Raw genomic sequence first — 21,168 nt, forward strand, 5'->3', positions numbered from 1 at the left:
GAAGGAAAGGGAAGGAAAGAAGGAAAGAAGGAAAGAAAGGAGAAAGAAAGCCAGAATATATGCGTCTCCCTCCTCGCCCAGGCTTGCTTGGGCACATTCCCTGCAGCCTGGACCATTAACCCCTGGCCTCTGGGCCAGCATGTACAGGTTTCTAAGTCATTAAACCACTAATACAAGCTCCACTGCACAAGTGCCCAATCAGGCCCATTTCAAGCTAAGCTAGTCCTGGAGAAAAGCAGACTGGCGGGTCCACATCTAGGTCACGCAGGCCAGACTGCACTCACTCCTACCTCCGAGCGCTCTGAGAAAAACCTGGCATTCTCCTCCACGTCCCCAACCTCCCCGCGGGGTGCAGGTGGCCAGACGTGTTGCATGAGACCTGCCATTAAGGCCACCAGAAGCGACTGTCACAGGATTCACATTCTCACCACAAGCAATTTCTGGGCTAGGTCTTTAAAGGATCGGGTCAAATATCTGCCACTATGAAAGAATAAGCTGTAAGCCATGCTTTGGGGCCCCAGAAAGGACGAACTAGGAGAACTTCTTCCAAATAATATATTTGTCCTGGGCTGACTGTGTCCGTTATGGAGACGAACTCAGGTCCCTGATGCCTTTGGTGGAGGTGAGCGGCAAGGGGAAAGGAAGAGAGAAGCTACAAAAGCATCTGTGTATAATCACACGCAGACGCACGGACACACATATATTTTTCTCCATAGATACAAATTCATCTACCCCATTTACAAACTGAAATTGAGATGAGGATTCAAAACTAAAATTTGCCGGGGCGCCTGGGTGGCTCGGTCGGTTAAGCATTCGACTCTCGATCCGACTCAGGTCGTGATCTCACGGTTCGTGGGATCGAGCCCCGCGTCAGGTTCTGTGCTGACAGTGCGGAGCCTGCTTGGGAATCTCTCTCTCCCTCACTCCCTGCACACCACTCCTCCACTTGTGTGTTCTCTCTCTCTCTCTCTCTCTCAAAATAAATGAACATTTAAAAAAATAAAATAAATTTTGCTACATGACAACATGTTTTAAAAAAAAAAAAAAGTCCGTTTAATTGAAAGTCAGTTAAGTCCGACACTGAGCCAACCAGACGCCCTGAAAACACGCTTTTAGAGCTTATTTTCTGCTAGAGTCTCTGAAGTGAAATATGCTAGCCTCGGAGTCTTATTACAGAACCATCAGAAAAGGTGAGCGAAACCCATACAACTTCTGTTGCCAAGGGAGAAAAACAAACTGGTTCCCACACCACTTATGTTAACAAACTTCATAAAAGTTACAAACTGTAACCACCATGCCTGGTGTTGTTGTTACAATGCAGGGGCCGGGAACTGAAGCTTCACAAGGAATGATTTATGTTTGCACAGATACCAGGCCTGTATTTAAATCGCGCCTGCTCCGTTGCGAGAATATTCCACATGTGTCCCATTACTCATTCCTGGCGGAACCCCGCACCACGCTGGCCTGAACCCCTGCCATCTGCGGGACCCTTGGCTTCCAAATGTACTACCTGAGGCAACCAATATTTCTGGGGCATCGTTTCCTTCGTCAGGGACTGCTAACCTAAAAGCCTGTGTGTTTAGAAATTCTAATCAGCTTCAAATCTTGTCAGAGCCACTGAGCTACTAGCATCATGGGTCGGGGACGGGCGGGGGGGGGGGGGAGACGAGGCTCCAAAGCACATCTCATTATTAATAAAAATAAAGGAGAGAGATAGTAAAAAAAAAAAAAAAAAGGCTTGAACGGGACCGTCACCCGATCAGCGCCCAGCTCTTTACCTGCTTTGAAACACCTTCATTTCTTTCCCAAGCAGAATGATCTTGGGGGGACGAGAAGAGCCGACTGTGAATCTAGAAGATAAAGAGAAACCTTCCCAGTCTTTTATTTTTATTTGCCAGATATATAATCTTCAATAATGTACATTATTATTTTTAAAGAACCGAGAAATGTCCTTAGAATCTCCCCGATCTCCCAAGAAAGAACTACGGATTTTAACGAATACACATCTCCATTTTCTCCCGTGCTACCTCTGCACATGAATAAAGAGCAGGTTTCCGATGATTTCAAAATACAAGAGGCAGTGGAGGAGGGGAGGGAGAAAAACCAATCGGCTAAATGGATTTTGCCAGTAGAGCAAAGAACCACATCTCATGTTTCCTTTCTATCCCATCAGTGCCGAATGGGTGTTGAGCTGAAATCGGACATTCAATAAATATTGATAAATTGATTAACCACAAGCAATCAGATTTCAGGAATCAGCCTGCAAGGCCCAACGAAAATAAGATTAATAGATACAAAAGTGTTGTGCCGTCTGCGAGGATGATTACGGTGCCGGCTCTCTCTGCCTAGAGGGCAAGGGTCGGTTTCGTAAGTTTATTCTGAAAGCCGTTTGCTGTGGGCGAGACTTTGGGTTTGGATTTGTACATTTAGAATCAGACTCCGGAGCACCTCGTTCCACACTGGGTCCGCCCTGTGGCCCCTCGCTGACCCCAGGGACTCTCCCCCCAAACTGAAGAGTGACTTTTCGGACACGCGTGCTGGAAACACAGTGGGATCGGAAGAGGCAATGGCCTCACCGCGGACAGGTCATAGGGGATGCTGGGCAAGACACGAAAGCTTTTCAGGAAGGAAGAAAAAAGTGCAGCGACATGAGACACGGGCATGGGACATCATTTAAATCCCAAATTCCGCAGAAGGAGCAAGCTACCTCCCTGCCGCTTCAAACACAAGCAAGCAGGGGGGTCTGGAAGCTGCCTTGGGGGTGGGAAGGGGCGCAGACGTGCAGGGAGCCAGCCGAACAAGCATTCTAAGCTTCCCGTTTCCCGGGCTGCTGTCTTGTGTGACTCTTCCAAGAAAGATATTTCCGCCTGCTTTTCAAAGTAACTCCACCGAATGTAGCCAGATAATTAACTGGGACACGACAGCACAGGATTCATTCTGACCCAGCAGATCGCTCCCTGCACCCTGTGCCGTCCTAGTCGAGAGCCCCAGCCGCACGGCGAAGTAACAAACACCCAAGTGCACTGATCTGGACACGGGACCATTCCCCTCTCTCTTGGGTCCCAGCATTTGGCAGCGAATGGCAGGCCCAGTAGGCTCCAGAGCCGCCTGCTTCTTCAAAGCCTGGAACCATCACGAACAGGCTCTGGGCACTACGGGTCCGAGAATTCCCAGTGGTGACTCGGGAATCTCTATCGTCGACCCAGGTCTCAATCCAATAGGGACATCCTGGGAAGGCTTGGCTGTGACTCAACTTGCTGCTGGTTGCTCACTGTACTTCCTTTCTATAGAACAGCAACACTTTTCCTCGCCCTGAGAACAAAGCGTCAAGAAAGCCCTGTGTGGTCTGCACCAGGTATTCTCTGTGGCATCCCCAGATGCCTCTCTCCAGGCCACATCCTCTGTATGAGCTCCTCTCATGCCCTTGGACACAAATTCTCTTCCCCACCGCAGGGCCTTTGCACATGCTGTTTCACCCACAGAGCATGTTGTTTCTTTGGTCCTCCTCTGGATCTTGGCTCACATGACCCGTTCGTGGGAGTGTCCCTGCAGACACCGGCCTCAAAACCAGGTTTCTGATTTATAAGCTCTTACAGAAGCACTACTTTTCAGCACACTCACCTTGAATTATAAATCCACAGGGACTCATGCGAATGTACAGGTGATGGCTGCTCCTCCCCTAGAGTCTAACTGCTCTGAGAAGAAAATTATTTTGCCTTGCTTGCCAATATATTCCTAGCTGCTAGTATGGGGCCAGACATAGAGGAGGCTTTCAATAAATATTTACTGGGGAAAAAAGGATGGAAGGAAGGAAGGAAGGAAGGAAGGAAGGAAGGAAGGAAGGAAGGAAGGAAGGAAGGAAGGAAGGAAGGAAGGAAGGAAAGCAAAGCCTCTTCTCCAGGGTAAATTACGCACAGTGCCCTTTGGTATCTACTCTCCTGTCTCCTCAAGGATCCCTGTTCTCTCCTCGGTCTTCACCTCTGCCTTCCTCACATTGCTAAGTCCAAACCTTTCTTAAAAACAAAACCAAAAACCTCCCCCACACACACACACATTACCTTCCTCCCTTCACCTCACCACTTGCCGCAAACCTTCTTGGAGGAGACGGCCACGCTCTCTCTGTCCCATTTCCTCACCTCCCATCAGTCCTCCGTTTACCGCAATCCACACTGAACCACTGTGATCTGTGCCTCTGAAGCTTGTCACTGTGCGATCCAGTGGCCACCCTGGGGCCAGCCCCAGCGGCTGTGTCTATCAACAACCCCTGTTGGTTACGCTTCCTAAATATCCGCCTCTCCCCACCGCCTTAGTGGAAGCCCCCGTTCTACTCGCCGAGCCCACAGCAGCCCTCCTCATCCTCAGCCCCGCAGCCCCCGGACCCCACCTCATCGCCAGCCAATGTTCCCAGAAAGCAAATCTGGTCATGTCCCTCCCCAGCTTGATACAATCCTTGGGTTTTTAACTCATCCAAAATACAACTAAAGCTATATTCACAGAGACATGTTTGCAGCATGGTTCATGATGGCAAAACATCGGAGGGTTCTGCAATATCCAACGCCAGGGAATAGCTCTGGAGGTCAGAGCACATGTGTTAATACATCCATTAACATTATAACCATGTTCGTGGTCCAAGCTACGGTCTCCACAGCTACAGACTATCACAGAAGATCATGGGCAGCCTTGAATGCTATGCTAATGTGGATATTATTTCCTAGGTGACGGGGAAGCTCTGGTGATTTCTGAACAAGGAGAGCGAGTGCTTAATGTTCAGTTATGTGTTAAAGCACAGACCTGTGTACGTGTTTGATTAGAGCCTTACCTCTGCAGCCTTTACTCACGGGCTGGAACCGGTTGCTGCCCGTATGCGATGCAACGTTTTGCAACTCTGTGTTACCAAGCCTAGTGTGGGACGCGGATTTCTTTTTTTAATTTTCTTACTGGAATAAAATACACTTAACGTAAAACTTATCAACGTGACCATTTTCAAGCATGTGGTAGATGGTGTTCAGCACATGCATCATGTTGTGTAACCATCAGCACTGCCCTCCGTAATTCTTGTCATCTTGCAAAACTGAAAACTTCCTCCCTTCCCATCTTCCCCCAGCCCGTGGCAACCATCATTCTATTTTCTATCTCCGTGATTTTGACTACTCTCAGTACTTCGTGTAAGTGGAATCATGCAGTATTTGTCTTTTTGTGACTGGCTTATTTCCCTTAGCACAGTATTCTCTAGGGCCATCCCCATTGTAGCCCGTGTCAGAATTTCCTTCCTTTTTAAGACCGAAGATTCTAGTGCGTGGGTATGCCACATGTTGCCTATCCGTTCATCCTTCGAGGGACACAGGTCAGTTGCTCCCACGTTTTAGCTATCGTGAATAATGTTGCTATGAAATGATTGCACGAATATCTATCTCTTCGGCCTCCTGCTTTCAATGATTGGAATTATTATTCAATTATTTCAATTATTCAATTACACCAAATAATTGAATTGGTGGATGGATGGCTGGACCACGTGGTAAGTCTACTTTTAATTTTTTGGAGAAGCACTACACTGTTTTCCTCAGAGGATTTACCATTTTGCATTTCCACCAACAGTGCAGAAGTGTGTCCATTTTTCCACATCCTCACCAACCCTTGTTATTTTGTGGGGTTCTTTTTGTATAGTAGCCATCCCAATGGACGTGAGGCAGCATCTCACTGTAGTTTGATTCGCAGTTCCCTACTGATACGCGATGTCAAATATCTTTTCACATGCTTATTGTACGTCTTCTTTGAAGAAATGTTTCTTCAAGTCCTTTGCCTTTTTTTGTTGTTGTTCTTAAGCTTTGATTCTCTGTATATTCTAGTTACTAATCCCGTAGCAGATACTATTTGCAAATATTTCCTTCAACTCTGTGGGCTGCCTTTCTTCTCTGTTGGGACGGTCTTTTGGTGCACAATTTTTTTTTTAATTTTCATTAGTTCCAGCTTACCTATTTTTTCTTTTGTTGCCTTGTCTCTTTGGTGTCATATCCAAGAAGTCATTGCTAAATTCACCGTCATGAAGCTTTTGCCCTGGGTATTCTCCAATGAGTTCTGCAGTTTTAGGTCTTACATTTAGGTCTTTGATTCATGAGAGTTAATTTTTGAATATGGTAGTGGACAAGGATCCAACTTAACTCCTTGGCACATGGATATCCAGTGCCCCCCCCTTTTTTTTTATGGTGCCAAACCCAGCATCGTTTGTTGACAAGACTATCCTTTCCCCATTGATTGGTTTTAGCACCCTTGAAAAAAGTCACGTGACATATATGAGAGGGCTTATTCTAGTTAACTGGTCTAAATATTTGTCTTTATGCGAATACCACACTGCTTTGAATACTGTAGCTCTGTAGTATGTTTGCAAGTCAGGAAGTCTGAATCTTCACCTTGTTCTTTTTCCAGATTGTTTTGGATATTTGGGATCCCTTGAGATTACATATGGATTTTAGAATTTTTTTTTTTTTAATTTCTGAAAAAAAAAAGTCATTGGGATTTTCACTGGGATTGCATTGACCCCATAGATCGTTTTGGATGGTATTGATATCCTAACACTAAGTTTTTTGATCCGTGAATATGGGATATGTTTCCATTTGTTTACGTCTTCTTTATTTTCCTTTAATTTAATTAGTTTTCGTTGTGCACGTCTTTCACCTCCTTGGTTAATTCCCAAGTATTTTATTCTTTTTGATGCTATTATAAATTGTTTTCATAATACACTTTTCAGATTGTTTGCTGTTAGCGTATAGAAACACAACTGACTTTTGTGCATTGCCTTTTTATCCTGCTATTTTGCTGAGTTCATTTATTAGTTCTAACAGGTTGTTTGTGGGACCTTTAGGGTTTTCTACACACCAGATCATATCATCTACAAACAGACATGACTTCACTTCTTCCTTTATAGTTTGGATACCTTTTATTTCTTCTTCGTGCCTAGCTGGTCTGGCCAGGACTTGTACCGCTGTGTTGAACAGAGACGGGAAAAGCAGTCACCGCTGTCTTGTTCCCAACTTTAGAGGAAAAACTCTCTTTCACCAGTGAGTATGATGCTCATGGTAAGTTTTCAGACACAGCTTTTATGCTTTTGAGGTAGTTTCTTTCTAATCCTTGTTTGTCGGGTGTGACACATATTTATTGATTTGTTTTCCCCCTAAAACGTGAGTGGCACATAGCAAGTTCTTTGCTCGTTGCTTTGATAGCGACCCTCAGAACAGCACTGGGCCCACAAGATGTCTTTGAAAACATGTGCTGAATGACCGGGTGGGTGAAGGGCTATGAAATCACATGAGTAAACGCACGTGCTGGATGTTAATGCACCACATGACCTTGGTGGGTGTCCACTAGGATTTATGGGAGTTACAGAATTATGGAAAGAAAGAACGGAAAAAGCACATGCAAATCAATACGTGCAGCACTCCTTCCACATGCAAAAATGCATTCCCTAATAAACAAAAGGTACTGTTGAAGTTCTTCGGATTTACCACCCACTGGGAGACACTGATCGGCCCCCAGCTATTTCTTTTGTGATCATCAGGTGGCTCCTGCCTCAGCCCTTCCAAACCTTTGTCTCTCTTAGGTCTCTGAAGCCACAATGGGGCTTAGACTCAGACCCTGTTTTCCAGCTCTGTTCCCAGAGGCTCCTGGGTCTGGTTCAAGCCTGGGATCACACAAGGAGCTACCACTGAGGCCTCACTGCATGCAGGCAATTACCTCTCTGGATCCTACAACGACTCTGTGGGAGAAAGAGATTTAATATTTCCATTTTACAGGGAGGGACACTGAGGCACAGAGAGGTGAAGTAACTTTCCCCAAATCACACAAACCTAGTAAAACGAGTAAAGGAGCCCAGACTGGAATCGAGGCGATTAAGATCACTTATTGAGGGGTGCCCGGGTGGCTCAGTCGGTTGAGCGTCCGACTCTTGATTTCAACTCGGGTCACGATCCCAGGGTCCTGGGGTTGGGCCCCGCTTTGGGCTCCGTGCCGAGCGTGAAGCCTACTTGGGATTCTCTCCCTCTCCCTCTGCCCCTCTCCTGCTCACAACCTCTCTTTCTCTAAAATAAAAAAATAAATCAATCAAAAAATAAAAAGATTAGTCCTTGAAGATAGAAAACTGTGATTAGGATCAAGGACATTCAAAGAAACATGACATCTCACAATCCTAGGAAACGCTCCAGTTTGCAAAGTTCTCTCATACACGCTCCGTCATTTCCATCTTCTAAAGCCCCAAGAGGTGTCTGGAACACATACAGTTCTTAGCTTATAAAGAAGCAAAGGTCCAGAGAGAGACGTAAGTGCCCATGGACAAGACCATGGGCCTCCGGCACCGGCACCAGCCCTCCTGACCCCAGTCTGGCACACCATCCACACCATCTCACCACGGGCTACCTCACGGGGTCCACCCAGCCTTACCAGCCACGCTACCGGCAGGAACTCTGTGGTCAAGCCTGCCACCAGCTAGGTCACTGATAACACGGACGAGAAAATCATCTGTGGATTCCACTCGGCAGCCAGGAGCTGTGAACCAGCGAGAGCTGAACATCGTGGGGACGATAATACTAGGACCGCCCATTTACAGAAGACTAAACGCTTCACAAACCACGCTTGACCTCCCAAGTCCTGCCGTGAGAGTTGGGCCCTGACGAGCACATATGCTGCTGTTTTTGCCGGGTTTGTTGTTTACCGACTCTCCCACCCTGGATCCATAATCCCTTATCTGCAATTCTAAAATCCATAAAAGCTCTGAAATTTGAGAGTTTTTTCTTTCCTCTGAGTTTGTAGAAAACGAATCTGACAGGCGAACCTTACCTCAACTAACCTGAGGCTATTTATAATATTAATTTATTCCAATTAGTGTGAATATTCATACATTTTATTACAAAAACATCAGTGAGCTTAATTACAGGGTGCTACCTCAGATCCCACTAGAAATGTTGTAAAGTATTACTTTCCCGAAATAAAATTAAGAAATCATCGTTGAATCGCATTTGGCCCCAAGAGTTCTGGATGGAGAATCGCGGATCGGTACGACAGACATTTAATAAGCTTACCAGTCCCTGGGATTGGGTTTTCCGTATACCCCCCTCGTCCAGTCCCCACAAGACAGGCAGTGTCTCTGCATTTGATGGACACGGACGCTGGGGCACGGAGAGATCTAGTAATTTGCTGTAGGTCACAGAGCCACTAAATGCCACAGCCAGGACCCTCTCCAACTGGAACATAGTGTTCTCAGCATCCGCCATATTACCGTGTCTGTGTGCACGTTTGTGCATGTGCACACACACGTGTGTGGAGGGGGGGATGCTTTGTAAAGCACTGAGCAAATAAAAGAGGGACCCAGCAAAAGTAGAGAAGAGAGAGAGCAAACATCTGGGAACTCCTAGGCCTACGCAAACCCTCCCTGTCTCCAGAACCTCTCCACTCTGCCTCTTCGGAACACATGCGTGGTTTACAGAGAAAACAGAGGGGAGATCCCAAATCCACTTATATCCTACGGATCAAAGACCAAGGGTGGATTTTTTGGCTGCGCCTTCTCCTTAGGATGATGGCAGACATTGTCAGAGTCCAAAAAAAGAGAAAGCCATTTCTTTTCAGCATCCAGGGTCTTCTCCTGGGGATGTCGGAGGTCTCGCCAGAAGGCTGGAGCTGCATCTCAAGGAGGATTCCAGCACGGACTGACGAGGGGTTAACGCAACCAATTTGGGCGCTCAGATACACTCTCCATGGTTAATCTGGGTGCATGATTGATCTTTGCCAGAATTGCACGTTTGCATTCAATCTTCCGAATTCTCTTCTGCAACAATAATTAATGTCAGAGCAGTTTCTGGATCAACAGTGTATTTTCTGGCGAACACAACCCTGTACCTCTAATAACTCAAAACGGAGATTTACCACTCTGCCAAGATTCCTTCTTCAGGCTTCATCTCTTCGTGTTTACATCTGGTTTAACTTTTTCTAATCTAAAATAAATCAGCATGAAAAGCATTAGATTTTTCATTTAGATTCTCAATTGCCTTTGATTATGGAGATAATATCCCTTATCTGATTGCAAATGGCGGGATGGTTCCCTTGTTAGGAGCTGAACGGAGATGCCTCGGTCTCTCCTTGCTTCTCCTTCACTTTTGTTAAGGGTGGAGTCTGGCGGGGTTCTGGTTTGAAAAGGAGGCAAATCAGGATGTAAGGGGGAAGCATGATTTCAATCATTCCTCTTCTTGTGAGACTCACAGAGGAAGGCAGCCTCTCCTGGCTGCCTGATGAGAAGTAGTCTACAGAGATTTCACACTCTGTTTTCCCACCACGGTGACTGCAGACCCTGTCTGTTTGCAGGGATAAATGAGAACAGCAATGACGAAGCACTTGGCTGGAGATTTCCATGCAAACATCAGGCGTGGGGGGAAACTAACACCGTCATACGGGCATGTTAATTACCCAGTTACAAAGTCAAATTTAGCCGAACTATTTTGTATATCAAAGAGGTAGATTTCCCCTGATTCCTTAAGTATTCCTTTCAGCATGTTCTATTATGTTTCCTATCATTTGCAACAATTCCTCTTCACTATAAATGGGAGCGGAGGATTCCAGAAACTGAATCCATTTCTTGTACCAGGTGGAAACTTCTCTCCCCAGCAATTGTTTACTGTCATTGTCTACTTTCCCTCAATTAGAGTCCTGGACGATCCCAAGTACTTCAGAATCGAATACAATGGAGTCACCCCGACGGCGGAACATCTCAGAAAGTTCTGAGGATTCAATCTCCCACTCAACCCTACAGCTTTTAACTCCATTGCTCGTTTTTCTTCTTTCAAAAGAACAGAGACAAAAAAAAAAAAAAAAAAAGACTAGGGTATTTCCTGTTCTTTGGCTCACCTGTTCACACGGAACTGCCCCCCTGCCCTCTCCCGGGGCCCTTGGGAGAAAAGCCTCACTATCTCACACTAGCGGCTGCTTTCTGTGGTTGGGTTTTTTGTTTTTTGTTTTTCCCACCTAGACTGGCAGCAAGCAGTCTAAATGGAGCCCTTTCATGCCTTCTCAGAATTAGAGAAGATGATGACTTTTACTTAGTGAGGAAGAGCAAACTAGGGTCCTCGACGGCTGGAGAACAGAATAATACCAACAACAACAAGAACCATAATAATACACAACAGAGTGCTTATCAAGTGCCAGGCGCCACGCTCAATGCTTCATGGGCGTTGTGGGATCTCCATGGCAACAGCAGAAGAAAGGTACCACTGCCATTCTAGGGGTGAGGAAACGCCATTCTTAGAATTCTGCTTAATGATGCACCAATAATCGTAAGATAAACAACGAAGCGTTACTGAGCCATCTCGATGAGCCAATCTCTGCCCTCAGCACTTTTCGTATACCACTTTATTCCACCCCCACAAAGGCACCAGATGAAGGGACTATTATCAACTTCATTTTGTCTAGGAAGGAATCCTGGAGCAGGTAAGAGTTCATGCAAAGTCAGAATTAAGAAATGGCAGTCAGGATAAAAAAATCTACATTTACCTGAGTCAGGGCCTCAGCCCTCACCTCCCTGCTGCCCCAAGAGAATATCATCCATTTAATGAAGATGCCAAAAGTTGTAATGGAAACTTATTACGGATACACACACACACACGCTGACTGATTTCAGTTACAGATGTACCAGACTCAGCAAAAGAAAAGTGGCAGAAAGCAGATCAGTGGTTGCCCAGGGTGGAGCTGGGGGAAGGTGTTAAGTGCAAAGAGCACGAGGGAAATTTTCTGGGTCGTGGACGTGCCCTCCATCATGATTTGGTGCTGGGTACATGACTGGATGCATTTGTCAAAACAAAATGAACTGTACACATATAGAATGTATGAATATTAATGTATGTAAATTGTACGTAAGGCTGAATTTTTTTAAGTATCATGAATAACCTCCAATTTAGCTTAGAGTTTCAACTCAACACAGAGTGAGTGAGAGAAAAAGACAGGGACCCTGACCTCAGAGATCTCATCTAGTGACAGAGAATCATCTTAATGCATTTATAAATACAAGTTAGGGCAGGGGCAGCTTCACAGGCGTGAGACCCAGGCAGCGGGCACGGGGACCTACACTCAGAAGGGCCACATGTGGCTTTGATGTCACCATCTTGAATTTCTTTTAATTGTGGTAAGATATACATAGCATAGCAAGCGCCTAATTCAGCAGAACTAAGTACATTCATCAGGCTCTGCGATCATCACCACTGTCTCTCCAGAACTTTTTTTTTCATCCCCACAAACTGAAACTCTGTGCCGCTAAACAGTGATTTCCCACTCTCCCCTCCCCACGGCCCTGGCAGACAGCCGTCCACTTTCTGTCTCGGCGAATGTAACTATTCCGGGTACCTCGTGAAAGGGGAGTCCACTGATACTTGTCCTTTGGCGGCTGGCTTGTTTCACTTAGCGGAACATCGTCCAGGCCCATCCGTGTCGAAGGCGCGGCTGCCTCTCGCTGTGTTGATGATGTCCTTTCATGTACACGAGTTTTTCATGTTTGATGAAGTCCAATTTATCGGGTTTTGTCCTCTGTAGCCAGTGCTTTGGTATCGCCACCTTGAGTTTTTAAATAATTTTATCTTTGAACTTGTGTTTTGTAAATGAAATCCCAAGGGACGGGGGGAGCACACGTGGGAGCAGAAGACAAGTCAAAGGTGTGTGTTTCCTGATTTCCTTGCTGCCCCAGGCACGGATGGCACTTGGGCGTCCCTCACGCACAAAACTCTGGTGACCCCTCACTCCGGTCTGAGTGGCTAAAGTGAAAAATCAGGAGACTATAGATGCTGGTGAGGATGTGGAGAAACGGGAACCCTCTTGCACTGTTGGTGGGAATGCAAATTGGTGCAGCCGCTCTGGAAAGCAGTGTGGAGGTTCCTCAAAAAATTAAAAATAGATCTACCCTATGACCCCGAAATAGCACTGCTAGGAATTTACCCAAGGGATACAGGAGTACTGATGCATCGGGGCACTTGTACCCCAATGTTTATAGCAGCACTTTCAACAACCGCCAAATTATGGAAAAAGCCTAAAGAGTCCATCAACTGACGAATGGATAAAGAAGTTGTGGTTTATATACACAATGGAATACTACGTGGCAATGAGAAAGAAGGAAATCTGGCCATTTGTAGCAACGTGGAGGGGCCTGGAGGGTATTATGCTAAGTGAAATAAGTCAGGCAGAGAAAGACAGATGCCATATGTTTTCACTCTTATGTGATCCTGAGGAACTTAACAGAAGACCATGGGGGAGGGGAAGGAAAAAAAAAAAGTTAGAGAGGGAGGGAGCCAAACCATAAGAGACTCTTAAAAACTGAGACTAAACTGAGGGTTGATGGGGGGGTGGGAGGGAGGGGAAAGTGGGTGATGGGCATTGAGGAGGGCACCTGTGGGGATGAGCCCTGGGTGTTGTATGGAAACCAATTTGACAATAAATTTCATATTAAAAAAAAAAAAACTCTGGTGACCCTTCCATGCATGGAAGTTCAGCTGACCGCCCCAAGAGGCCACACTTCCCACTGTATTCTCCAAATGTGGAAAGAAGGCAGTGGGTTTCTGGGAAACACGAATGACCAGGCAACCTTATCATATCCTTTTTTTTTTTTTAATGTTTATTTATTTTTGAACCAGAGAGAGCACTAGTGGGAAAGGGACAGAGAGAGAGAGAGAGAGAGAGAGAGAAGATCTGAAGCGGGCTCTGCACTGACAGCAGAGAGCCCCATGTGGGGCTCAAACCCACAAACCACGAGATCATGACCTGAGCCAAAGTCAGACGCTTAACTGACTGAGCCACCGAGGCGCCCCTCTATCATATCCTTTCCTACTCATGTTACGTCCCCGCGTTAGCCACCTGCTTATGCTGGAGATGATGGCTCCCAAGGAGAGGGAGAGACAGGGCTCCGATATGTCCCTTTTCTCTCAGCCCCTCCTCACTCAGCAGACAACTGGAGGAGTGTTGGTCGAGTGAGATTATATCACAGAATGAGACAAAAATTTGAGTTGATTTTTGCAGTGTTTCCATTGTTCTAGTGAACGTGAGATAGATACATACATGCATGTGTGAGATTAACACAATAAAAACCGTGTCATTTCAGTGATTCCACATATGAGTGAAGGGCTTTTCTATTTGTGTTAGAAATGGCATTAGGCAGGGACAACTGGGTGGCTCACTCAGTTAGGCGTCCAACTCTTGCTTTTGGCTCAGGTCATGATCTCAGTGGTTCCATAAGCTCGAGCCCCGCATCGGGTTCTGGGCTGACAGCACAGAGCCTGCTTGGGATTCTCTCTCTCCCTCTCTCTCTGCCCCTCCCCTATGCTTGCTGTCTCTGTGTTTCTCAAAATAATAAACTTCAAAAAAAAGAGAGAGAGAGAGATAAAAATGGCATTAGGCCATATAAAGATGAACATTAAAATTCATGGAAATAATTTAAAATCTTAATTTTTCTTCACTTACGCCAACATTCAAAAGCACGTTAAAAACCATCAGGGCAAATCAAGAGAGAGACAATGGAAGGAAGGAAACAGACATACTTTTGCACCCTATTTCCCCCCACTGTTCTAACACGAGGACCATGCGTTCATTTTACCGTGGCCCCCACAAAGTACATAGTCACACCTGAGAGATTGGTCATATACCATGGAACTATTTCATGCAAAGTCTTCATATTTTTGTTTCCATTTGCTCCTAGGCCCCTCTTTGCACATCCATCAACCGAGACCCCTTCCCTTCGGCACACGTGGCCCGCGTACCACCCCCTATACCAGGTGTCCTCCAATGCTATCCCAGAACCAAGTGCTGAGAAGCCAACAGTGGCCAGAACTCATTAGTGAGGAGTTGAGCACATTTGTAGCTAAAATGATGGGTGTCGTGAACTTTCTGTGACCAGAGGGCTGGATCAGAGGCATCTGACCCCCATCAGAGAGCAGCCACTTAGCACTAACCCACTCGCCGCTGGAGGCAGGCTGCTTTGCTGGGAAGATGCTTCTTGTCTTCAACAGAAAACGGCAAGCGGTCTGTTGTCTGCTTGAAGGAAATAATTCCCCCATCTGTCTTCAGCCCTATTTGTTTCTCCGGCAAATTATTGTTCCTAAATTCTACATGCTTTCCAAGGTACTTATTTTTGGAGCTGTCTTAAAGTCCGTTCTGGATGGAGAAGGAGATGAATTAGAACCCCCGAGAGAAAAAGAATTTCTCTATTTGGAAAAGGGTGATGAAACAAAGGACCTCTACTTTGGACCTTCACTCGGGCTACCTAAAGCCGAGGTCTGTCGGTCTCTGCAAAATGAGCGAATCTGTAAGGAGCCCAACAAAGGAGATTTTCTGCATCAGAGAAAGACCTTTGCATGCACAAAGCCCTCAACCGTCACCTACTCTGGCCCCAGCTTTTCATCTCAAACACACCTCCTGCATTTTTGTTTATCCATTCACCCTTGTGCCCATTCAGTCGGTCACACAGGGGTCCCACAATGTTCTACGTGACCTGGTGCTGGGGACACAGGGCTGACCCAGAGCAGATCAGGGACACCTTTCCTCGTGGACCTCCTCCTAGACAGAGGCTCCAACCTATGTGCCTTCAATTCCAAGGCCTCCTTCAATTTCCTTTTCTCCACAGATACAAACATTTAAAATATAGTGTAGCCAGAATGCTAAGACAGCCCCCAAGATTCCCACACACGTCCCACACATTCTCTTTCCTTTCAGGGTGAGTGGAGTCTGTGATCACAATGGGTTCTCACTTCCACAGTGAAGTTATATTATATGGCACAAAGGGCTTTGCAGGTAGAATTGAGGTTGCTGATCAGTTGACGTTGAGTTAATCAAAAGGGAGATTATACCAGGTGGGCCTGACCTAATCAGGTGCGTCTCTAAAAGCAGTCGGAGAGATTCAAAGCAGCAGATTGTCCTTGTATCCACGAGAAAGCAAACATGTTGCGAACTGCCTGTGGCTGGAGCCACGTGGCAAGGACCTGAGGACAGTTTCCAGGAGCTGAGAGTGCCAGCTGACAGCCACCAAGAAAATGGGGACTCGGCCCTACAACCACAGGGAACTGAAATCTGACAAGAATCAGTGATATTGGAAGAGGCCTCCGAGCCTCAAATGAGATCACAGCCTCGTGTGACATCTTGACTCAGCCTGGAAAGACCTCGGTGGAGGGGCTGGCCAACCCACCCCAGCACATCTGATCGACAAAACTGTGAAATAATAAATAGGTGTCATTTTAAGCCACTTGTGTGATCATTTGTTTTGCAGGAATAGCAAAAATAATACAGATAGCACCTGTCAGATAGTTTTTCCCTTTCCTGATAGCCCATCGGAGCTGAAGCGATCCTACACTAAGTTGACATTATCTCAGCCATAAGTAAATGAGCAAACTGCCTCAGTTAATTACACGTGATGACCACAAGGAAACAAACACACCCCTTGCACTGGAGAACCCTGATTGATAATGCTGTGACCACCACTGGGAAACAATGAAATACATAGTATTTATCAAGGCATGGGCCAATCTTGATATCTGGCCTCTGCTAATACGTATACCTGACAAGCAATGCGCTGACATGCGTCCCGTTAAAATTGGAAAATTTTCAGCCACTATTTCTCCAAATCATTTTCCTGCTCTCACCCCACCCCCCACTCTGAGATTCTAATTGTATGTGTGTTGGATCTCTTGATATGGATGTTATCCTGTAGGTCACTCAGGCTCTGTTCTCTCTCTTTCTCTCTCCCTCCCTCCCTTCCTCACTCCCTCCTTCTCTCCACTCATTTTCTTCTCTATAAGTTCTGTTTGGTTCATTTTTAATCATCTATTTCTCTCCCCATAAGTTCTGTTTGGTTCATTTTTTACCATCTATTTCTCTCCCCATAAGTTCTGTCTGGTTCATTTTTTATCATCTATTTCTTTCCCCATGATGTGACATGTTTCCATAAACCCCTGAATTTAAAAGCAAAACAACAGACCACGATTGAACCCCACATCGGGCTCTTCACTGAGCGTGGAGGCTGCTTGGGATTCTCTCTCTCCCTGTGTCCCTCTCCCCAGCTCATGCTCTCTCTTATTCTCTCTCTCTCTCTCTCTCTCTCTCTCGATCTCTCAAGTAAAAAAATAAATAAAAATAAGGGGAAAACAACAGTCTTATAACAGCTTTTTAAAAAATCCTTGCCTGTTAATTCCATCACCTCTGTCATTTATAAATCTGTTTCTATGAATCACGATGTCTCCTGGTTACGTATCATGCTCCCCTGCTCCTTTGAATGTCTAGTAAGCTTTGTCTGGACACTAGATATTTCTAGTGTCACATTATCACTTGCTGAATCTTGTCATAATCCTTTAAAGAGCGCTGACCTTTGTTCTGGCAGGCACTTAGACTGCTCGAGGAGGAGCTCAAGAAGTGCTTCTAACACTGTTATAGGATGGCTCTAGACTAGCCTTTACTCCGGGGCTAATTTGGCATGCTTCCAAGGCCTGACCCTTTTAGGGTCTCTACCGAATTTACCCTGTGCTCCGTGAGGTCTCTCCATCCTGGATGGTGGGGAACTTAATGACCCATTGCCCTGAGTGAGCTCCAAGAAGCGTTCATCTTCTAGCTTCCCAGTAGCTGTTCTTTCCTCGTGGGCTCTTCTTTGTCTGGCCTCATGATTTCTCACAGCACAGGTTAGTTTTTAGCCACAGACCCAACTTCCCCAACTTCTGAACCTCTTTCTCTGCCTGGCTCCCTCCTCTCAGGAACTGTGCCCTGCAAATTCTAGCTGCACTTCTAGACCACTGGGCTCTGCTTAGGAGTGGTCCTCCTGTGCCACTATCCAGGAGCTGCCCATCTTTCAGCCTGAAATGTCTTCTCCACCTGTGCCCCACATTCTCACTCTCCCTACCGGTCATAGGAGACGCCCAACCTTCCGTGAAGAACATGCCCAAACGTCTCCTTCCCTGTGCATCCTTGCTGAGTTCTCCGGACCCACAGCTCAGTGCAGACACCCTGACTCGGCACTCACTGGGGTGGCTGCCTCCCTCACCAGCATGGGCAGGAAACCTGCCTTCTGGACCGCTGTGTCACCAGCACCTAGCACAGCTCCTGGCACAGAGCAGGTCCTCGATAAATATTTTTTAAAGCAGATCAGCCCAATATTTCCTCTTATCCCACCGGAAAGGGACCTGACATGGGACAGCACAGAGAGGAGTGAGCACCGTGAGGGACCGAAGGACCAGAAGAAAGTGCTTGGCGAAGAGCTGTAGGAGGGGAAGATTCCTATAGCAGAGGGAGAGGTGTATAACTGCCTCTTACCGCCCAATCCCAGAACAGTTGGTTTTGTCCACGGTCAACCCTGAAGACCCCTGGGCTCCCACCCTCTGCTGTCGGGACAAGCGCAGCTCCCCCCTCTCCCCAACACCACGCCGGAAGCACAACCTCAGAGTGGGACATAACTGAGGTGGACCCTCCTTCCGCCTCTCCTGTGTCCCCGTGCAGCCTGCATCAGCTATCAGGGCTCACAGAACTCTCTCTTTGGAAAAACAGGGCTCATGTGCCTTACACAGCTGTGGTTGAGGATCAATGAGGCAATTCAGGGACCAAACAACGGCCCCTTTTGTTCCATCTCTGTGTCTCGGTGATCCTGGCACACAGCGGCCCAGCCGCTCTCCTCTCGGACCGTGCCTCCCCTCCCCCACTCCGTGCCCCTTCGCTCCTGCCTTCTCAACACAGGCGAGTCCCTTGGACTTCTTGGTTGTTTCCTTGGTTCATGCGGTTAGAAAATAACAGTCTGGAAATTCCAGATCACAATTTTAGACCTGAATTGGAATCACCTGGATTTCATGTTAAAAACAGAGGCGTTTCTGGACCCCACCGTTCCCAGAGCCCAGGGATATACCTTCCTAGAACATTCTCCTGAGGATCCTGGGGGACACTAAAATGTGAAGGCCATTCAGTCCTTCCTGGGGCGGCAAACTCCTTTCCCGCCTTGCGGATCTTCTAAGGGAGGGTGCAACTTACATGGAAAATGCCCTGTTAATCCTTCTTGCCTCAGCCCCGGCTCGATCGGGCAGGAAGCAGATGTGTATGGACCCACATTCTCAGTAGTCTCTGGTCAAAGGGGGAATTTGCAGCTGACCGCAGAACTAGGTGGGTTCTGAGTAGAAACTGTACATTCAGCTCAGGGTCAATTTGCTGACTGATGTCTGAGCTGCTTGGGGAGTGGAGGGTACCCTGAGCCAAGAGCACAGAAGGTCCCAAGTCCCTGTCACCTGGCACTCTGAGCGTGGGGAAGAAGGATTGCGGGTATTCACCCCAATGTAAACAGGACTGCTTGCCAGAAGCAGCATCCTCAAAGCACCGGTTACAGTTAGGTTGGTCCCAGGGGCCACGTCTTGGTGCCGTGGCCTTGGCGCAGGGTTGGGGATGGCAGAAAAAGGCATGTTGGAACTCGAACGGCCACAACTCGCTTGTATGGAATGCTGCCTCTCTGCTAGACCGGAGGCTTAGCCCTTTATATAACCTCTTGTAATCCCTACAGCAAACCTAGGAGGTAGATCTCCTCATGGTTCCACGAACATAGATGGGGAAACCCAGGCTCAAAGATGTCACCAAAATTTTCAAGGCCACTCATGTAGCAAGACCCCAGAAAGACTCAACCCAACGCCCTCACACTTAGCCACACCACCCCGCTCATCTTCCATCAGCCCGCCCTTGCTTTGGCTGAGACATGCACGTGGGGCCCCACCCATGCCCCATTTCCCGAAGGACGTTGGCCACAACAGTGTCGGGTCTCAAGAGACTGTGGGTGTTCTGGATCCATCTGCACACCCCCGACAACAAAACATTCAGAGCGCAGTTAGTTTGGAGACCTCATCAGCACATGTGCTTCCTGCTGCAACAAAACTGATTTCGGCCCTCGGACCCCTTGTACCTCCCGAGAACCTTGCCCTCTGACGTGCAGCCTCCCATTGGCATGTGCAGGGAGGGGCTGGAAGGGCAGGCAGCACTGAGGCCCAAGGGCGGTCGCTTCATCATTTCCCTCTTCCTGCATTTGAACGGAGACTACCAGCCACTGTCAGTGGAGGTGAGCGGTTGAGGCTTCCGGGAGGAGCACCAAGGATGCGCTCAGGCAGGAAGCGGGTCCCGGAGATGAGGCAGGGGGTCCTGATCTGTCGATGGGGCGGCAGAGCTGATTGAAATGTTTATCGTCCTGGGGCGCCTGGGTGGCTCAGTCGGTTAAGCATCCAACATCGGCTCAGGTCACGATCTCACGGTTCGTGGGTTCGAGCCCCGCGTCGGGCTCTGTGCGGACGGCTCGGAGCCTGGAGCCTGCTTCGGATTCTGTGTCTCCCTCTCTCTCTGCCCCTCCCCTGCTTGCGGTCTCTCTCTCTCGTTCTCTCTCTCTCTCTCTCTCTCTCAAAAATATACACAAAAAGTTTATTGTCCTTTGTCAAATGGCCTTTTCTCAACCCTTTTCACATGGAGAGCTCAGTGCCTTCACTGTAGCCAGAGCCACCAGCAGATTAATCTGGCGAAAATCTCATGTGGAGGCCAGGACTACAGGAAGAAAAATGAGATTCTGAAGACTCCAGTCTGCCTACACCTCTCCAGCTTGGTTGGGAAAAGGTAAATCATTTTGCCCCCTCTGATAACCGTGAGAAGAAAGGGAATGTTTGTGTTACTTCCTGTCTTATCTCGCTGACTGCTTCATTCCCTAAAGAAAGTGATCTTGAAGCCCAGGCACCGAAAACTTGAGTATTTTCATCTCCTGTGACCTACGGGCTCACCCCAACCACTGGAAAACATTCAGCAAAGCCCAGAGTGGCATTTCTCGAAGCCAGTGGGACATCAAAACCACCCAGGGAGACTCTGCTTCCAGCCACGATGGAGTAAACAGACAAAGGCTATGAGGCAACAGCATTCAGACACTGGATACAAAGCAATGGGGGTCTGCAATTCTGGATGGAGGGGACGTGAGAGCAGGGAGCCCTACGACTGTCCCCACCCAGAGGAAGCTTCCAGGCTGCAGAGCAGAAAGGGGAAACTTAAGAGAGCCCAGGAGCCTCACTGAGTGGAGGAGGCAGAGATCGGGACTCCGAGAAGCTGAGGCAGCCAGAATTGGGGGGCTAAATACTGAAAAGGAGTGACCTGCAAGGAAAGAAGAGTTCTGACAACCAGCAA

The 21,168-nt window shown here is 47.4% G+C and overlaps 1 protein-coding gene across 2 annotated transcripts in view; it reads right to left on the minus strand.

Moving 5' to 3' along the window:
- Window positions 1-21,168, minus strand: part of CUNH10orf90 (chromosome unknown C10orf90 homolog) — a 217,676-nt gene that overhangs the window by 191,699 nt on the left and 4,809 nt on the right. For both annotated transcript variants that reach the window (XM_047072756.1, XM_047072754.1), the window contains exon 2: window positions 1,783-1,850. In XM_047072756.1, the coding sequence (XP_046928712.1) occupies window positions 1,783-1,850 (68 nt within the window). The remainder of the gene's footprint in view (window positions 1-1,782; window positions 1,851-21,168) is intronic.

This window comes from Lynx rufus, unplaced genomic scaffold, assembly GCF_022079265.1.
Source record: "Lynx rufus isolate CCGP_SWC_20201006 ecotype Redwood Valley unplaced genomic scaffold, mLynRuf1.p SCAF_11, whole genome shotgun sequence".
In the NCBI taxonomy this organism is placed as follows: domain Eukaryota; kingdom Metazoa; phylum Chordata; class Mammalia; order Carnivora; family Felidae; genus Lynx; species Lynx rufus.